This window comes from Nicotiana tomentosiformis, chromosome 11 (assembly GCF_000390325.3).
Source record: "Nicotiana tomentosiformis chromosome 11, ASM39032v3, whole genome shotgun sequence".
Taxonomy (NCBI): Eukaryota; Viridiplantae; Streptophyta; class Magnoliopsida; order Solanales; family Solanaceae; genus Nicotiana; species Nicotiana tomentosiformis.
Genome location: NC_090822.1, coordinates 18,767,339 through 18,783,576, shown reverse-complemented (window position 1 = coordinate 18,783,576; position 16,238 = coordinate 18,767,339). Strand labels below are relative to the sequence as shown.

The window sequence follows — 16,238 nt, the reverse complement described above, 5'->3', positions numbered from 1 at the left end:
TAAAAATATGATATGATCTGTACTAACAACATATTTTTAGATTGTCCAATAGTTCTCATAAAGCTACCTAATTATTGTGGCTGTTTATATTAAGGGAGAAAACACACACATTTTAATTAATTAAACGTTGAATGTACTTCGTCTTATATCACAAGGACCAAAATTATCATTTACCAATAATTATGGGGATCAAATGTGCTATCAACTGAATATGGGGAATATTCCAAAAAGTGAAGCGGACCATTCAAATTTGTGCTAATTATTCATCTAACGAGCAGCTTCCACGTGGCAGTGAAAAGTTCCCACAAATTAGATTTCCTCATTAAATTGGGGCCTCTAATTATTAACTTCGTGGCAATTCCAAGTCCTCACTCCTAAAGACGTAGAAAATTTTTAAAAATAAAATAACGTGGAAAAAAATTAAATAAAGGAAAAAACAGTAACCCGAAAAAACAAAAGTAGAAGTAAAATCACCAATTTAAAAAGAAATTGAAAAAACCCCTCTTTCTGACTGATCTATATAAAAAATGCTGAGTATAGAAGCATTAGTGCAATAATTTTTTTTTTTCATATTCAAGAAATCAAAGAATTCTTGAAAAAACCCAACAATGGCTAAATTCACAGTTAGAGCAGAAAACAATAACTTATGTAATTTTCCCAACTTTTTAAACCATAAAGTTTCGATCTTTAACACTTTGAGACCTCAAAGATTGAATCTTTTCGCCCAAAACCATAGTTTGAAGTTCAGAGTTTCTTGCAGCATAATAGAAAGAGAAAAGGAAAAAGCTTTAGAGAAGCAGAGAATACTTAAGGGGTTGAAAGTGAATGGTGAGTTGAGCAAGAAGAGGGAATTGATTTCAACTTCTGGAAATGAATTGGGAGCTGAAAATGAGGAAAAGGAAGTTGGTTTTGAATGGAGTTGGCCACCTTGGAAGAATTTGCCTCAAAGATATAAGCTCATTGGAACTACTTCTCTTGCCTTTGTTATCTGTAATATGGATAAGGTAATTGAATTCTTTTCATATAGTAACATATTGTGATGTTTTCAGTTCAAGAATTGCATTAGTTGATCTTTTCTGAAAATTGATGGTGTGTTTCAGCTCCTATTTTTTTGTTGTTGATAGTATTATTGTCTTGAAGGGGGCCCTTGAAGGAACAGTAAAATTATCTCGGTGTGACCACGGGTTTGAGCCGTGGAAGCAACCACTAATGCTTGTATTAGGGTAGACTGTCTACATCACCCCTAGAGTGTGGCCCTTCCCCGTCGGGATGGCTTGTGCATCGGACTGCCCTTTTTTTTTATAGTATTATTGTCTTGAGCTCATAATTGATGGATTGATGGTTTTGTTGATTAGTTGACTTTATAATTTGGTCTTGCTAAGAGCTTTCATTTTTTGGTGCGACTGTTAAAGTTAATTGTCATTTAGTTTAATGTTAAGAGCACCACTACTATTAGTAGTCCAATCAGCTTTTAATGCAGTTTGGATGATTACTTGAGAAGGGAAACTTTTGCTAATTTGAATTATAAGAAGTCTTTCTAAGAGCTTACGTATGGGAGTGCATAGATTTTGTGTCTCTAACGAGACCCATATTTGTTTCGGTATAACCAGAGGTGTGGCAGCAGTGGCGGAGCCAGGAATTTCATTAAGTAGAGTCAAAATATAAAGAATTAAACACACGAGAAGCCATGGGGCAACATAAAGTATATATGCATAAAATAAAGTTTACCTAACTACACAGTGTAATTTTCACATGAAGGGTTGGTTAAAGATGGCTCCGCCACTGTGTGTCAGTCAATGGCGTGGTAGGTCGAGTTCTGGTGCAACTTTGAAGTATGATGATATATACATGTGGAACATCAAAGGTTATAACCCCTGGTCTTTGGCTAAAGGTCTCACAAAGTTAGTAAGGTCCTAGGGTGAATTTATCCTTTTTCCTTTGCACACTTGGTGGCCTGATGCATTTCTTCGACCTCCCATTGGTGGCGGAATGAAGTGTGTAATATATTTTGCTAATGTGACAACGTTGATTTGCACGTGCATTAGAAAATGCAAATGAGAGAATTTGAGATGAGAAATGCTTCCTTTTGGTGCTCTTGTCTGCTATTGGAACTGGTTAGCACATTCCTTGCAGCTGGAGTTAAGTATAACAGAAGCGAAAAAGAAATTGTTTCGGTTCACTCATGGAGCAGAGTGTCGAATGTGATCATGCGAAATGGCTTAACAAGCATAAATCTTTTTGTTTCTTTTGAAGTTTTCTTCCTTTTCAGTTAATTAAATTTTGATATTTCATTTCTTTTACTGAATAGGTCAATTTGAGCATTGCCATTATTCCAATGTCGCATCAATTCGGTTGGAATTCATCAGTAGCTGGATTGGTACAGTCATCTTTCTTTTGGGGTTATGCATTAAGTCAATTGCCAGGCGGGTGGCTTTCGAAGATATTTGGTGGGAGGTAAGTTTTTGGATGGTCAAGTTTCTGGTGTTGTGCAATAGATGAGAATCATTCTAGTCTCGGATTGTTGGCTAGAAGCAAACCAACTTTACGTATATATCCTTTTACAATTGGTGCAATAGTTCATAGACTTACTATATTTCTAAGCTACCAACTTTACAAAAGATCTTCCGAAACGACGGGGGCGATAGCATGCCATGTTGATCATTTCACCATTCATCATGCTTATTGGATTTTTCTTTTGTTTGCAGTAAAGTTCTTGAAGTTGGAGTCTTAGTCTGGTCTCTGGCAACAATGTTAGTTCCCTATCTTGCAGGGTTTATGCCTGCACTCATCTTTTCAAGGATCTTGGTAATTTGGTTTTGACTTTTCCTAGGAAATTTACAAACTTAAACGATGTATTTGTATCTACATTAACCAAAGAAGGATTGTTGGTCATTAGGCCTTGCTCTATGTGTTTCAAAAACTTATGCTATCTCGTTCTCAATAGATGTGGAGAATTTACTCATGTATTGTAGACTTATGATTCTGTTATTTATCGTTTTCCAATTATAGGTTGGGATAGGAGAAGGAGTTTCACCATCAGCTGCCACTGACCTGATTGCCAGGTATGTTTGAACTTATAAGTACTTAGACACATGAATCCGGATAATGGTTTCTTATATTACACCTGCTTTTGCATGCTTTAAATCACCCCTGTACAACAAAAACATTGATTAATTATTCCGCTAATGCTTCTAATAGTAGCTCTACGTTCCTTGCTGTATAATGTACAAAAACTGGAACGGTGACAAGCTTGCATGTCAGCTGGTTCAACTAGTTGTGATAGCTGAGAGAATGTTGCTTCAATGTTACTTTATTTTCGTAGAGTGCTCTATATTACAAATTATAGGATATTTAGAATGTGAAGAAATTTTTGAGATACAAACTATAGATAGTGTTTCTGATGATGCAGAGTCTGAAATTTAAAAGGCCACACTGGTGATGAATCCAGATTGAAGTTATTTAGTTAAAGGTAGAGATATGTCATATATTTTAGATCTGTACGAGGCCTCTGAAAAATCCACATCTGTGTTGGAATCTAGAATACTTACCCAATTATGTTGTTAAAATCGTCTTTGAGGATGATATATATCATATACTTTAGACCTCTACAAGGCCTCTGAAAAGTCCACGTCTGTATTAGAATCTAGAATACTTATCCAATCATGTTGTTAGCATGTCTTTTCGTGCAAATTTAATATTTTTGTGTATATTTCATTTACCATGTTTGTTTTGTCTCTACATATTATGTACAGGACAATACCGTTGGAAGAACGCTCTCGGGCAGTATCATTTGTTTTTGGTGGTTTGAGTTTTGGAAGTGTTACCGGGTATTTTTCATCTTTAACTTAATTATCAGCCATATACCAGTATATTGAAAAATCTCATATACATTTCTATCTATCAAATGATTATGTAGTTTTGAGGAAGATAAACGTTGGAATTTCAAATGCAGAACTTAGTTTCTAGACTTTTAGTTCGTTGGACATATACCAAACTGTTGATGTGATATCATACCAAGATATCTTTGACACTAGCATAATATCATAGCGAGTTATCTTTGACATTAGCATTCAGCAGCAAGAAACTATACTTCATTTATGACAAGGGCTGTAAAACACTTCTGACCCCTATTTAAGCTGTTAGGCATCTTGGTTTTACTCTTTATGGTCATAGTAACTGCAGAAAGTGCAAAATGTATCAGGAAAAGGTGTTAGAGCAAATACCTGATCAGCGCTTTCGATTCTGAAGTTCTGTGATATAACCTGCACGATTTCTAACAAATTGTTCGTAGAAATTCAAAATCATGTTGGGTCTAATCCGTTTTTTTGTTTCAATATTAGATTCTCCTAGGCATGGCTAAAATTCTTTTATTAATGTCGTTTGGTGATCATCTAAAATTTTCTGAATTTGCAGACTTCTGTTGGCTCCTCCACTGATCCAGAACTATGGGTGGGAGTCTGTATTTTACTTGTTTGGCTTTCTAGGCATAGCTTGGTAAGTTGGCCTCCCTCCTTTCTCCTTCCCCAACCAAAAAAAAAAAAAAGAAAAGTCGATCGCTCTACGCCCCCTAAATCTTGTCATCCATCTTTACGTGCTACCTATTTGTTGTTGTCATCCCCACTTACAGAATGTTGCTATTCGTTAGGCTGTTCTTAGCTTTGACGCTTTTCTTTCCTCTTTATGTCAATCCAATCTCCACAGATTTTGAAGATAATTTTCCTTCCCTTTGGCATGCTTTGATTTATTTTGATCATATCTAGTCTTGTTTCCACCTTTCCAGTCATTCTCAATAAAATTTTCAAATATAGGATTTTCCGTTACTTAAATCGTCTATCTCCATCACTTGTAGTTATTTATCAATCAATGAATGATCAAGAATACCAGCTACAAGACCTATTATCCAAAGAGGAATCCTTCCAGTAGTATTGGCCATTTACTCCACTTCCCTCCAGATTTCATCAAGTGGTCATTGGTTTCAGTTTTTCATTTTGAGAAGAAATTACTCTTTGAGTTGCATTATCCCTAGCTTAGTTATTTACCAATAAAGCACATATTAACCAATTCTAAGTTGATGTGCTTATCTCTGCATATTTCAGGTTTTTAGGATTTCAATTGGTTAAAGAAGATCGGCCCTGGTTTTCCACAGAATCCATGTCTTGTGAGTAGAGTCTCTTGTTTCCACAGCCTTGTCAAAATTGTGGTAAAATCTGGTCTAGTCGAGTACTAACAATATCAACTTAAATTTTATCTGCTTTTGTATTGCTTTATACTGCATTTCTGATCGGGCAAGCAATATTCTGCATATTTACAGGGCCGCCGTCTTTTTCTAGAAATAAATCAATGGGTTCTTCATTGGCAGAGTTGAGCGCCTCTCTAAAGGTATGTGTACAGAAAATCAGTTGGAGAACAGGTCTAAAACAGTTGATTGGATATCTTTTGGTTGTCTACATACAATTTAATAGAGAGGTTAAACTAAATGTAACATCAAGTAGAATTGCAATAATCATTATAAAATTAACTTCTGGAGTCTCCTCAAGCTATGTTGGGTGCTATTTTTTCCGGTGTTCAACGGTATAATAAAGTCAGGCTCCAATTTCTTGCAAAGACTTCATATGATCCAGAAAAAAGAAAGAATCTTACTTTGGTTTACGGCAACAGTAAAGCTTATACCAATTGGCCCTTAATTGTAGGATGTACCGTGGAAGGCATTTTTCAGAAGCAAAGCTGTATGGGCGATGATATATGCACATTTTTGTGGGAGTTGGGGCCATTATACTTGCTTATCTTGGCTTCCTACCTATTTCAGGTAAGTGTTGCCGTGATTGAGCTTAGTATTAATAGCTTTTCTTTGTAATTTTTTTATTTTCTTGTTTATGACACTAGTGCCATGGTTCATAAAGGACCATTATTGAGAATGTGTGGTCATATTGAAATGGAATTGTAAAAGACAAGGTATGACAATTATAACTGTGTAAAGGATGCTTTAAATAGGATATCTGCAGATGGAAGTTCAACTGGTCTGGCCTATCAGCTTCTAAGTCCAATTAAAATTAATTACTTAGAAACCTTGCAAAGAACATTTCCAAAAGAGAAATTGAGACAAGGGAAGTAAAAAAAAATAAAAAGAACAGCCCGGTGCACTAAGCTCCCGCTATGCGTGGGATCCGGAGAAAGGCCGGACCACAAGGGTCTATTGTACGCAGCCTTACCCTGCATTTCTGCAAAAGGTTGTTTCCACGGCTCGAACCCGTGACCTCCTGGTCACATGGCATCAACTTTACCATTTATGCCAAGGCACCCCTTTAGAGAAAAGGGAAGTAAACCTTGACTTTTATACTAAATGGTGCTAACTGCTAAGTCTGACCATGGTGTAGGATTGCAACATAGTAAAATAACCAAAGGATTCAACCTTTTTCCTTTTCAAAGATGCTTTCTCCAGTTTGTTATGAAGGCTGCTCAGTGATTGTTCAAGTACAAGTGCAAGTAGATATCTCCAATTTATAGTAACTATGATGATAAGCAAACTTCCCTAACGTATAGAGTTAAAATATTAGCAGGAAAAGGAATTCAATTATTCATAACAATCCATTTTCTTTTTGGCAAGTTTATACCCAATGTTTTTCCTGTTTGAGTTGAGAAAAAAAAAGCTAATATATTGTAGTGAAATTTGGATTTGGGCCTCATTTGGAACTGCTATGTGTTTGAGAAAATTGGAATAAGTGCTATTAGCAAGAAAAAAACACTTCTTAAGTGTTTGCTTAATGTTTGATAGTTCTGTTAGTTCATAGAGATTTTGGCAAATAACCACTTGTTGCAGAGTATGTTGCTTAGATTCTTCAAATCCTTTCCACACCCTTATCGATCCGACATGATTTAGATGTGGATGTGGGATCCGCATTGGATTTGGCAACCTAACTTGGGTGCCTTGACTACACCTATGGCCAAGAATTTTGGGTTTATATCATATATATATTTACATTAAGTACTAGAACACTTTTGCTATACAAGATAACTCTATGTTGCAGAACCTCAACTTTGGAGCTTCTGAAGCAGCACTTTGGCCTAAAACTGATGCATTGTCTCGAAAGACAGCGTTAACCACTATCAAATGAAATTATATATAAAGAAATCTATTTGGTGATAGTTACAAATTAGATAATAAATGTGCCTCAGAGAACTTTTGTACCCAACACTTACCAAGTTGTTTGCATGAAAACTTCATACATTATCTGAAAGCACTACTTAAAAAGTGCTTTTCTAAGCTGCACAACCAGGGACCTGCTGTAGTGTGGCATCCTGTTAAATTACTTTAACTTGTCTCCTGTATCTTCTGCATTTACAATTTTCATTTTAAGGAAATACTTTTTTATTTCATAAAGCTTGAATTTTGATTCGCATCCCCTGCAGTGAGGAGCTGAATCTTAATCTGACAGAAGCAGCATGGGTAAGTCTACTGTATCATTGCTTCCTGTCTCTAGTCGCTTTCCTTATATTCATGTGTCAATGTCTAGCAACAATATGTTGCACCCATCCCTTAACTATCCAAGACTTTCAAAGATATAATGCTGTGATACCAAATATTCCATTCATGTCTCAACTTTTAAATCCTCTTCCTGCTTCCCCATCCTTCTCCCTCCTGTACAAAACATAGTGTAAGGCTGTCCTTTCCTCATCAACAAGTGAACTTTAAATATTTATCATTTGTGTTTTTCAAGGTGAATATTATGTAATATGTATATCCACAATGTGAAAAACTTTATTGACCTCTTCATGATATCTTTCCTTCCTGGATTAGGAGTAATTAATGAGACTTGAGAGCTGTTGAAGTTTCCCTTCTGACTATGTAGCTTATTGTATAAGGTTACTTTGTTATACTTCCTTACACTAGAGTAATCATACCAATCAGTATTTACTGAAGTTCGTTCTAAAGAAAATTTAACATAAAATAATTATGTAATGTAGTTTCCTACAGTAGTTACCGTTAAGTTTAGTAAGTTCTTGCCAAATCTAATCACTTTCGACTTGATTTATCAAGTAAGACTGCTTATGCAACTAAGGAATATCCTCTCAAATGTTAAATTTATATTTCAGGTCTCAGTATTCCCTCCATTAGCTTCAATTTTTGTTACCGGCATTGCATCACAATTTGCTGATAACTTGATTTCCAAAGGGGTTGATACGTCAGTGGTAAGACTCCTTATTTCCTCTTTTCCGAGACTCTTATTATTCTGGTCTAACCCTAGGTTTTATATCTCTTTATATGGTTCATAACATAAAATATGAGGATTTGAGAACTTCACATTGATCATATCCTCTAGTCATTTTTTTTTTCTTCTAATGACAGTAAATAATGTATGAGTGCATATCTAGAAGGAAAGCTTGAAAAACATGTGGGATTTTCTTGATTGTACTGGAGCAAGCTATGTTCCTTGTGATTCAAAGTCACACTTTTTATGTTGATCACATGTTCCAATAATTATATTTCTGTAGGTTTTACATATTTTTATTTTGTTGGAAGCTGCATGCCCTTGGATGAAAACTATTTTGTTCTTAGTGCTGGTAGTAAGGATAACTTTCATAATGAAGCTTCACATGGTTTTCGTTGGTAGTATTCGAGATTCTCAAATCACATGAGTATCTATCTTGTGGAAGTTGCTGACCAACATTTATAACATGGCACTGAAATGGTATAACAATATTCTAGATGGAGAATTTTTATTTCATGGAAGTTGCATGCCCAGGGATGAAAACTATTCTGTTCTTAATGCTGGTAGTAAGGATACAACAACAACGACAAACCCAAAGAAATCCCACAAGTGGGGTCTGGAGAAGGTAATGTGTACGCAGACCTTACCCCTACCTTATGAAGGTAGAGAGGCGAGGCGCTGGTAGTAAGGATAACATTCATAATGAAGCTTCAAATGGTTTTCATTTGTAGATTTGAGATTCTCAAAAGTTACTGGCCAAAATTTGTAACATGGTGTTCAAATGGTATAATAATATTTCAGATGGAGAATACATCAACTGAATATTTTTTATTGATCTCCTTTCAAGTTAATTTGTTTTTATTATCTTTCTAGAGAAACTTATAAACTAGTTATCCATATTTTAATATCTTGTCTTGTGCGTGGGTGAGATAAGCACGGAATCTGGTTCCTGGTAATAAATATTCAATACCCTGACATGCTCTGTATTTTATCTTTACTCTAATTAATCATATCTTTGTTGTTTTTCCCTCCCCCAACCTCCTGCCTACTGTCCCTATAAACCTGTTTTCTGTGTACCACTTTGCCATTGTATCTTATAATTTGGCATATGTGAATATCAAAACAAAGATTGAAATAACTTGACAAGGCCAATACTCACTCTTTTGTAACTCATCTGAACTAACAGGTGAGAAAAATTTGTCAAACAATTGCATTTTTATCCCCAGCGACCTGTATGATTCTTTCTTCTTTGGACTTCGGTTTGCCTCCTTGGGAAGTAGTAACAATCCTCACTGGTGGTTTAGCCCTCTCAAGTTTTGCCTTATCAGGTACTCCAGTAAATTGCTTTTGGTTTCAAGAATTCTGAACTTGGGTTCTAATCTATGTTGCTCGGACTCTTCGAAAATATTGATGGATGCATGTCGGATGCTCCAAAAGTAGTGCATTTTTGGAGGATCCGACACGGGTGTGGCAGCTGTTTTGAAGAGCCTGCGCAACATAGGATCTAATAAAGATGCACTTCTTCCTCATCTGATGGTACAATTAATCTTGTCAAATTTTTCATTGTTTCAGGCCTATATTGCACCCATCAAGACATTTCACCCGAATATGCAAGCATTCTTCTGGTATGTTACACATCAGGGCTGCATTTGTTTTATACATGCGCAGATTTTTTGATGCAAGATAATTATCTCTAAACATTCTTTGCGTGGAAACAAGGAAAATCAAGTTCTACCTTCCATTGAACTCAAAGCTGGCTAATATGGTGTTTCTTAGCTTGTATTTATGAGTTTCCTGTAATTAGAATGTCGGTGTAATCCTCATGCATAAATATGATATTGGTTCTTGCACTGAAAGGAAGTGTGAGAGGTTAGAAGGTTAGTAGGTAGTCATGTATGTGTCTTCCCCGTACCAGGAGGATTAGTAGTTAGCCTTGTATTCTATTATTGGTAAATCTCTATTACTACATGTTGTTCATTACGCTTGTTTTCTTAATATCTTGTTGTTGACTTGTTGTTACTAATTGTTGCTACTGCTTTCTTTTCATCTTTTCTTGAGCCGGGGGTCTTTCGGAAACAACCTCTCTACCTTCAAGGTAGGGGTAAGGTTTGCGTACACATCACCCTCCCCAGACCCCACTTGTGGGATTATACTGGGTTTGTTGTTGTTGTTGTTGTTGTTCTTGCACTTCATTCTTTGATCTACTCCTGTTATGCACATAATTGTCGCAAATATCCTACGAAGTCCATATAAATGGTCTTATTCCCGTCTGTTTTCCTTGTAACTGTTTTTAGCCACTGAAAAAGTTTCTTTTTGGTAAGATTATCTACTACACTGATAATCCGTCCGAAGAAGATTAGTTGGATATCTTCTGTCAAATTCAAGTCCAGATTGTTTTTTGTTTCCCACTTTGATAAACTGTATATGCAGGGTATTACCAACACTGTGGGGGCAGTTCCTGGAATTGTAGGCGTCGCTCTCACTGGTTTTCTTCTTGATTCAACTCACTCATGGAGTGTAAGTTACTCTCTTTTATTCCCCAGAATGCTCTATAACCTTAGTAAACCTGTTGAGTCTGAAGATCATTTCATAACTTTTACAACTTACTTCTGTGCAGATTTCTTTGTTTGCACCATCAATTTTCTTCTACCTTACTGGAACAATTGTGTGGCTGGCATTTGCAAGCAGTAAGCCGCAGACCTTCTCGGAGGGCGATTGACCTCATTATTCAGCTTGGGTTGATCATCAAGCATAGATAAATACTACTAACAGTTTTCAGCACGAAACATTTCGTGTACTAATCAATTTTCTTTTCTTTTTTTTTTTTTATGTATAAAGTATAACAATCATGAAAAATACTCTCATTATGTAATTTTTTTCAGATTTGTAGTTAGCATAAAATGCTCAACATATGTATAATGAACATCTTTAATAGTTGTGGCTTCCTCTAAGTATTCATCAGCAGCTTTCAAGAGTACTTTTTGCATTACTTCCCCCATCAACTATTTTTTCTTCTTGAAATTAGAGCAGATTAGCAGCAAGCTGAGAAATGCCAGATCTATTCTAGGATTTAAAAAGGAATGTGCTAATTGTTTTTCCTCCAAAGGGTAATTCTACAAACTAGTTCAGCAGATATAAATTTGTGTTCACATTATTTTTTTGTTACTCCTTCCGTCTCAAATTATCTGTCGTCTTTCTATGCGCCCTTTAAGAAAATATTAAATAGGAAAGGTTTTTGACTATCTTACCCTTATTATATTTTAAGATATAATCTATTCATTTAATACTTACTCATAATTAAGGTATTTGTAGTCTTCAAGAAGAATTAATATTAAGTGTAAAATAGGAAAAAAATAATTAATTTACTCTTGAACTCCTAAAATGACAAATAATTTGAGACAAATATTTTTAGAAAACCACGACAGATAATTTCAGATGGAGGGAGTAACATTTATTGTTTAGAGGTACATAAGGTAGAGATTTGATCTCATCTATCTTAGCTTCGGTGCGCAGAGTTACTCGATAGCACAAGTAACACGTACCCGGTGAGGTGCACTCAAGCTAGTTCGGACACCGCTATCATAAAAAAATAAATAGAAAAGATTTGGATGTAAAACAGGATTGGTAGCAAGAATGAAACCCTTATATTTTCTCTTAGAAAAAAATAATACATGTAATTTTTTTTGTATTCTACGCCTATCTTATTGGCTCAATCATCAAATGGAATCCCTTTTGGATCCATACACCACTCAGCTACAAGCAGGCAAAATAACATATGGTATGTGTACAAACAAAATAGAGAATGGAGCTACTGTTAATGGCTCTGTTGAATTGACAAATATAGGCTCCAATGATGGTATATTTCCAAATGAATCTATAGTTAGTGGTTTCCCATTTAGCAGCATTGTCTGGCTTTGCAAATCTCCATCTTTTGCTGTTAAATGGTATTCTTGTCTTGTATTTGATGCTATCTTTCTACTTTTAGGCAGTCTAATTGAAGAACTCTTTCTGTGGCTATGATGTCTGTGCTTTCTGTGGTGCAACAGAGTACCGTTAAAAGCAATGTTTGCGCGAATGGTAGTGTTGCCGTCAAGATTGATCAACAATAAGGTGATGCCTTGCTGCAAAATAGAAGTTCCTTTTTTTCAGGTCAAATGTACTATAGCTTAGTGTCTGCAAATAAAGAATACGTCCGTCCGACTTACAGATTGCTTTGCACAATGTGTGTAGGCACGTATTTTCTTTGATCCTGAGAAACTTGTTGACAAGACGTTCCTTCCCATTAATCGGTGCCAAAGAAGAGCACTGCACGAACGAAACCAGTAAGGAAAGTTGTATCCATTAAACAATAACTAAAAATGACAAAAGATAAGTTACTCGATCTGTTCCATTTTATATGACACTCTTTCCTTTTGTCAATTGGAACAAGAACGATACTTTTTATAATTGAGAACTCTTTAACTTTAAACTTCCTTTTTTACTCTTAATGACATGCTCTTATAGTAATAGTCTAATAGAAATGGCAAAACATGTTTCAGACCACAAGTTTTAAGGATAATTTTGGTATGTGCCAAAAGTCTTTTTGCTTTCTTAAACTTCGTGTTCTGTCAAACGCTGCCATATAAAATGAAACAAACGGACTGCTTTACCTGTAGTAATCTGGATTGGGTACAAAGGTAGTGGTGTTGAGTAAACCATAGTTTCCACCAATTAGTGTCTGTCGACAGTATGTCTTGGTATCATAAGCAGCTGACATCCCAAGCTGGTCCAAATACCTAATATAATTGTTTCCACATTCAAACCCCAAAATTACACAGGATACTGTAATTCAAAAACTAAAGAGAGTTGAACTTCACATCTAAGCTTGTTTACCAGAAGCTAAAAACAAAGGCATTTGTGACATGGTTGCGACCGCTGTTGTAAGCCCCTCCAGCCTCACCAACCCAAGCAACCACTGAAGTACCAGAGGTCTTGAGTACATTCTGAAGTTTGCTAAATGTGTCGGCCTCACCATCGAGATAAGATGGATCGAGGATTTTATCAACAAGGTGTTCATCTCTTCCTAAGAATCAAAAAACAAAAATTCCATGAAACATCTTCGATATAATGTTTAGACTTAAAAACCAGATAATATTTAGGTTTTGCTAACATACCTGGACCAAGGTTATATATGTGGTGAGTGGCCACATCAAATGATTTCCCAGTTTTATTTATTAATTCCCTAAACCAGCCTTCGTCGAAGAAACCTCCTGGTGCAATGACCAGAGGCCTAGGTTCAAAATTCTTGTAAGCATCTTGTACTATTTTGTACAAGGCAGTAGTATCAGATGCATATTGATCTGCTGCAACTCTGGTTCCAACTCCACTCCCACACAATTCATTCCCTAGACAGAAAATTAACAGCATATGTTGGACAATTTATGTAAAACTTTAACAATATGTTATATTCGCTCCGTTTCAGAAAAAATGAACCTATTTGACTAAGCACAGAGTTTAAAAAAGAATGTAAGACTTTTGAAACTTATCGTCTAAAACAATTCATAGATATTTGTGTGACAATAAATCATCTCATTAAGGGTAAAATGGGAAGTTTAAAGTTACATTGTTTCCATATTTAGAAAGGGGTCATACTATTTGAAATGTACTAAAAAGGAAATAGATTCATTCTTTTTTAAGCGGCGGGAGTAGCATGGTTTTATAGACATGTTTTTGCATAATATTCTTGAATAACTTCCTTCATCTTGTCACAATTATTGTAGAATTAGACAAATTGAAGAACAGTGTAGTTCTTACCAAGCTCCCAACCGTGGATAATGTATCCCTTTTTGACAGTATAACGTATAAGCGATTCAGCATTGCTTGAATCCCAAGCTCCCATGGATAAACCATCGGGGTGTACAGATCTTCCGTAGAGAGCATTCAATCCAAAAATTATACTAGCCCTGAATGGAACAAATGTTTTCCAAGTTATAAAGAGAAATTGAAAAGTCGCAAAACAAAAAAAGGAAACAGAAGACGTGCTTCTTACCCGGATTTATTAAAGAATGCATTGAGTTCATCCCATCTAGACAAGGGAAGACACCCTGGAGTAAAACCAAACATCTCTGAAGTGTTTTGAACAAATGAAACACAGGGCTGTTTATGATCTTCAGTTTGGTATATGACTTTGTCTTGCAAGGTGCCTCCTAACCGAATCTTTAATGGCGAGAAGGCTGCAACATAATTATGAAGAATATAAGCGCCTCTTGTTTGTTACAGAAACATGTAGAAATGTGAAATCTCTCAAGATTAGGAGCTAGCTATATCTATGTTGCGCGGACTCTCCAAAATGCAGCAGCACCCATGTCGGATCCTACAAAATACACTACTTTTGAAGGACCCAACATGCACCCGACGACAGTTTTGGAGAGTTCGAGCAACATAGAGCTATATCATCATACCTTTTATTGCATTGAGAAAAATAATGTTGTTAAGATCCTGCACATAGAAGAGATGATCAGATGAACACTAGTTAGTAATGCATCACAAGATTAATAGAATTACTTTTGAGTAATGTCACATGCAACTATTAAATGGTAAAACAACTTTTTTTGCTTCTCTGTTTCATTTGACATCTTATAACCACAGTGAATCAAGTCATTCTTGTTTTTTTGGTTTCTTTTTTTTTTTTGGCTTTTTCTTGGTTTTTCTTTTCCCAAAAAAATAGAAATCATACCAAACAAACAACCACATTTTTTAGTTGAATTGTTTTCTTTTCTTTGGGTGAGGCGGGTAAGGAAACCCAACAGATCGTCAACATACTAAGTCAATCTTTCACAAGAACAAGCTAAAACTAGAATAACAGCTGCGCCTCAATCCCATGCAAGTTTGAATCAGCTATATGAATACTCATGGGTCATGTCGCACCATTTAAGCTCTTATCATTCAATATTTAACAACAACAAGTACCACAAGTTATCTATATTTACTACTGGCATATAAATCTATAAGCTGAAACAAAAATAGCACCACTAAAATATTTATGATGACCCTGCAATTCTTTACATTCCAACATTTCAAATTCACACTACATCAACTGGACACAAACTTTTGCAGCTACACTCCCTTTAATTCAAATTCAAAAAGAAATAGAAGGAAATTTTTCCATTTTTGGATGGACAAAAATATCAACTTTAACATCCCATGTACTGAAAAAAGAGGAGTAACAACTATACTATAGTATCACAAATTTAACAGAACTACACCATAACAACATTTCTAAGTCAAGGTGGGCGCAAGCTGATTCAGACACTACTGTTAAAAAAGAAAGAGTATTTCTACACATTAAAACTGTAGAGAAGCTTACTAAAAAGGGAAAATGCAATCAAGAAAACAATACCAGATTAAGGAAAGAAGCATGGTCCCAAGCACAAGTTCCATAATCACATTTCTCAGGTGGCCACCAATCCAAAGTAGCACAAATGAAATTATTGTCTATTCTTCCAATGGCATTCTTCCCATCTATAAACACACTGCCTTGAGCAACCTCTGAGTACCCACAAATCAATCTCAAACTAAACAAACAAATCCACACCAACACTCCCTTTTGCAAAAATAAAGAACCCATTCTTGAAAAAATTAAGAAACTTGAGCTAGTTGTCAAGATCTATGTCTCAAGCTCAAGATTGCTAGAAAATGAAATGGGGTTGCTGTAGAACTCGCCATTAGAGAAGAGTTTATAAAGGTAGAGAATAAGGGTGACACAAAGACAGATATAAAGATTATTCTTAATCAGCCATTATGGTCAAGATTTGGATCAAGAAATGCTTCTTTTTTTTAATGTCAAGTTTGGAAAGAAATTTACTATAGATTTGGTGGTCAATGGTCATGTTGGATATAGAAAATACATAAAAAAAGATCTCTAAGTTATATATGGTAAAAAATCTTTATGCCATAGTGTAAATTAATCTGTTAAGCAGATCATTTATTATATATTATTATTATTTAAAAAATTTAACTTAAATAATCACCTACTTAACTGTTTAAGCTGAG

At 35.4% G+C, this 16,238-nt stretch overlaps 2 protein-coding genes across 2 annotated transcripts; one reads left to right on the top strand and one right to left on the bottom strand.

Moving 5' to 3' along the window:
* Nucleotides 1–445: 445 nt before the first annotated feature.
* On the top strand, nucleotides 446–11,184 carry LOC104116643 (probable anion transporter 6, chloroplastic). Its single transcript, XM_009627540.4, has 15 exons — nucleotides 446–1,004; nucleotides 2,309–2,454; nucleotides 2,706–2,805; nucleotides 3,010–3,062; nucleotides 3,753–3,827; nucleotides 4,414–4,494; nucleotides 5,097–5,158; nucleotides 5,312–5,379; nucleotides 5,691–5,806; nucleotides 7,408–7,444; nucleotides 8,092–8,187; nucleotides 9,394–9,535; nucleotides 9,780–9,832; nucleotides 10,638–10,724; nucleotides 10,825–11,184. The coding sequence occupies exons 1-15, from the start codon at nucleotides 609–611 to the stop codon at nucleotides 10,924–10,926; spliced, it is 1,614 nt and encodes a 537-aa protein (XP_009625835.1). The 5' UTR covers nucleotides 446–608; the 3' UTR covers nucleotides 10,927–11,184.
* A 644-nt stretch (nucleotides 11,185–11,828) lies between these two features.
* On the bottom strand, nucleotides 11,829–15,992 carry LOC104116644 (heparanase-like protein 3). Its single transcript, XM_009627541.4, has 9 exons — nucleotides 15,586–15,992; nucleotides 14,648–14,684; nucleotides 14,236–14,419; nucleotides 14,001–14,149; nucleotides 13,361–13,591; nucleotides 13,080–13,269; nucleotides 12,857–12,982; nucleotides 12,413–12,512; nucleotides 11,829–12,328 (listed from the first exon to the last, which is right to left on the bottom strand). The coding sequence occupies exons 1-9, from the start codon at nucleotides 15,811–15,813 to the stop codon at nucleotides 11,957–11,959; spliced, it is 1,617 nt and encodes a 538-aa protein (XP_009625836.1). The 5' UTR covers nucleotides 15,814–15,992; the 3' UTR covers nucleotides 11,829–11,956.
* Between the last annotated feature and the right edge of the window lie 246 nt (nucleotides 15,993–16,238).

Excerpts from the sequence above, each read along its gene's own strand:
- LOC104116643 (XM_009627540.4), top strand. The coding sequence starts at position 609 with ATGGCTAAATTCACAGTTAGAGCAGAAAACAATAACTTATGTAATTTT. Across the intron at positions 3,828-4,413 it reads AGTTTTGGAAGTGTTACCGG|ACTTCTGTTGGCTCCTCCAC; the intron begins GTATTTTTCATC and ends CTGAATTTGCAG. Across the intron at positions 8,188-9,393 it reads AAGGGGTTGATACGTCAGTG|GTGAGAAAAATTTGTCAAAC; the intron begins GTAAGACTCCTT and ends CTGAACTAACAG.
- LOC104116644 (XM_009627541.4), bottom strand. The coding sequence starts at position 15,813 with ATGGGTTCTTTATTTTTGCAAAAGGGAGTGTTGGTGTGGATTTGTTTG. Across the intron at positions 14,685-15,585 it reads ATGCTTCTTTCCTTAATCTG|GATCTTAACAACATTATTTT; the intron begins GTATTGTTTTCT and ends TTCTATGTGCAG. Across the intron at positions 12,329-12,412 it reads CACATTGTGCAAAGCAATCT|CAAGGCATCACCTTATTGTT; the intron begins GTAAGTCGGACG and ends TCTATTTTGCAG.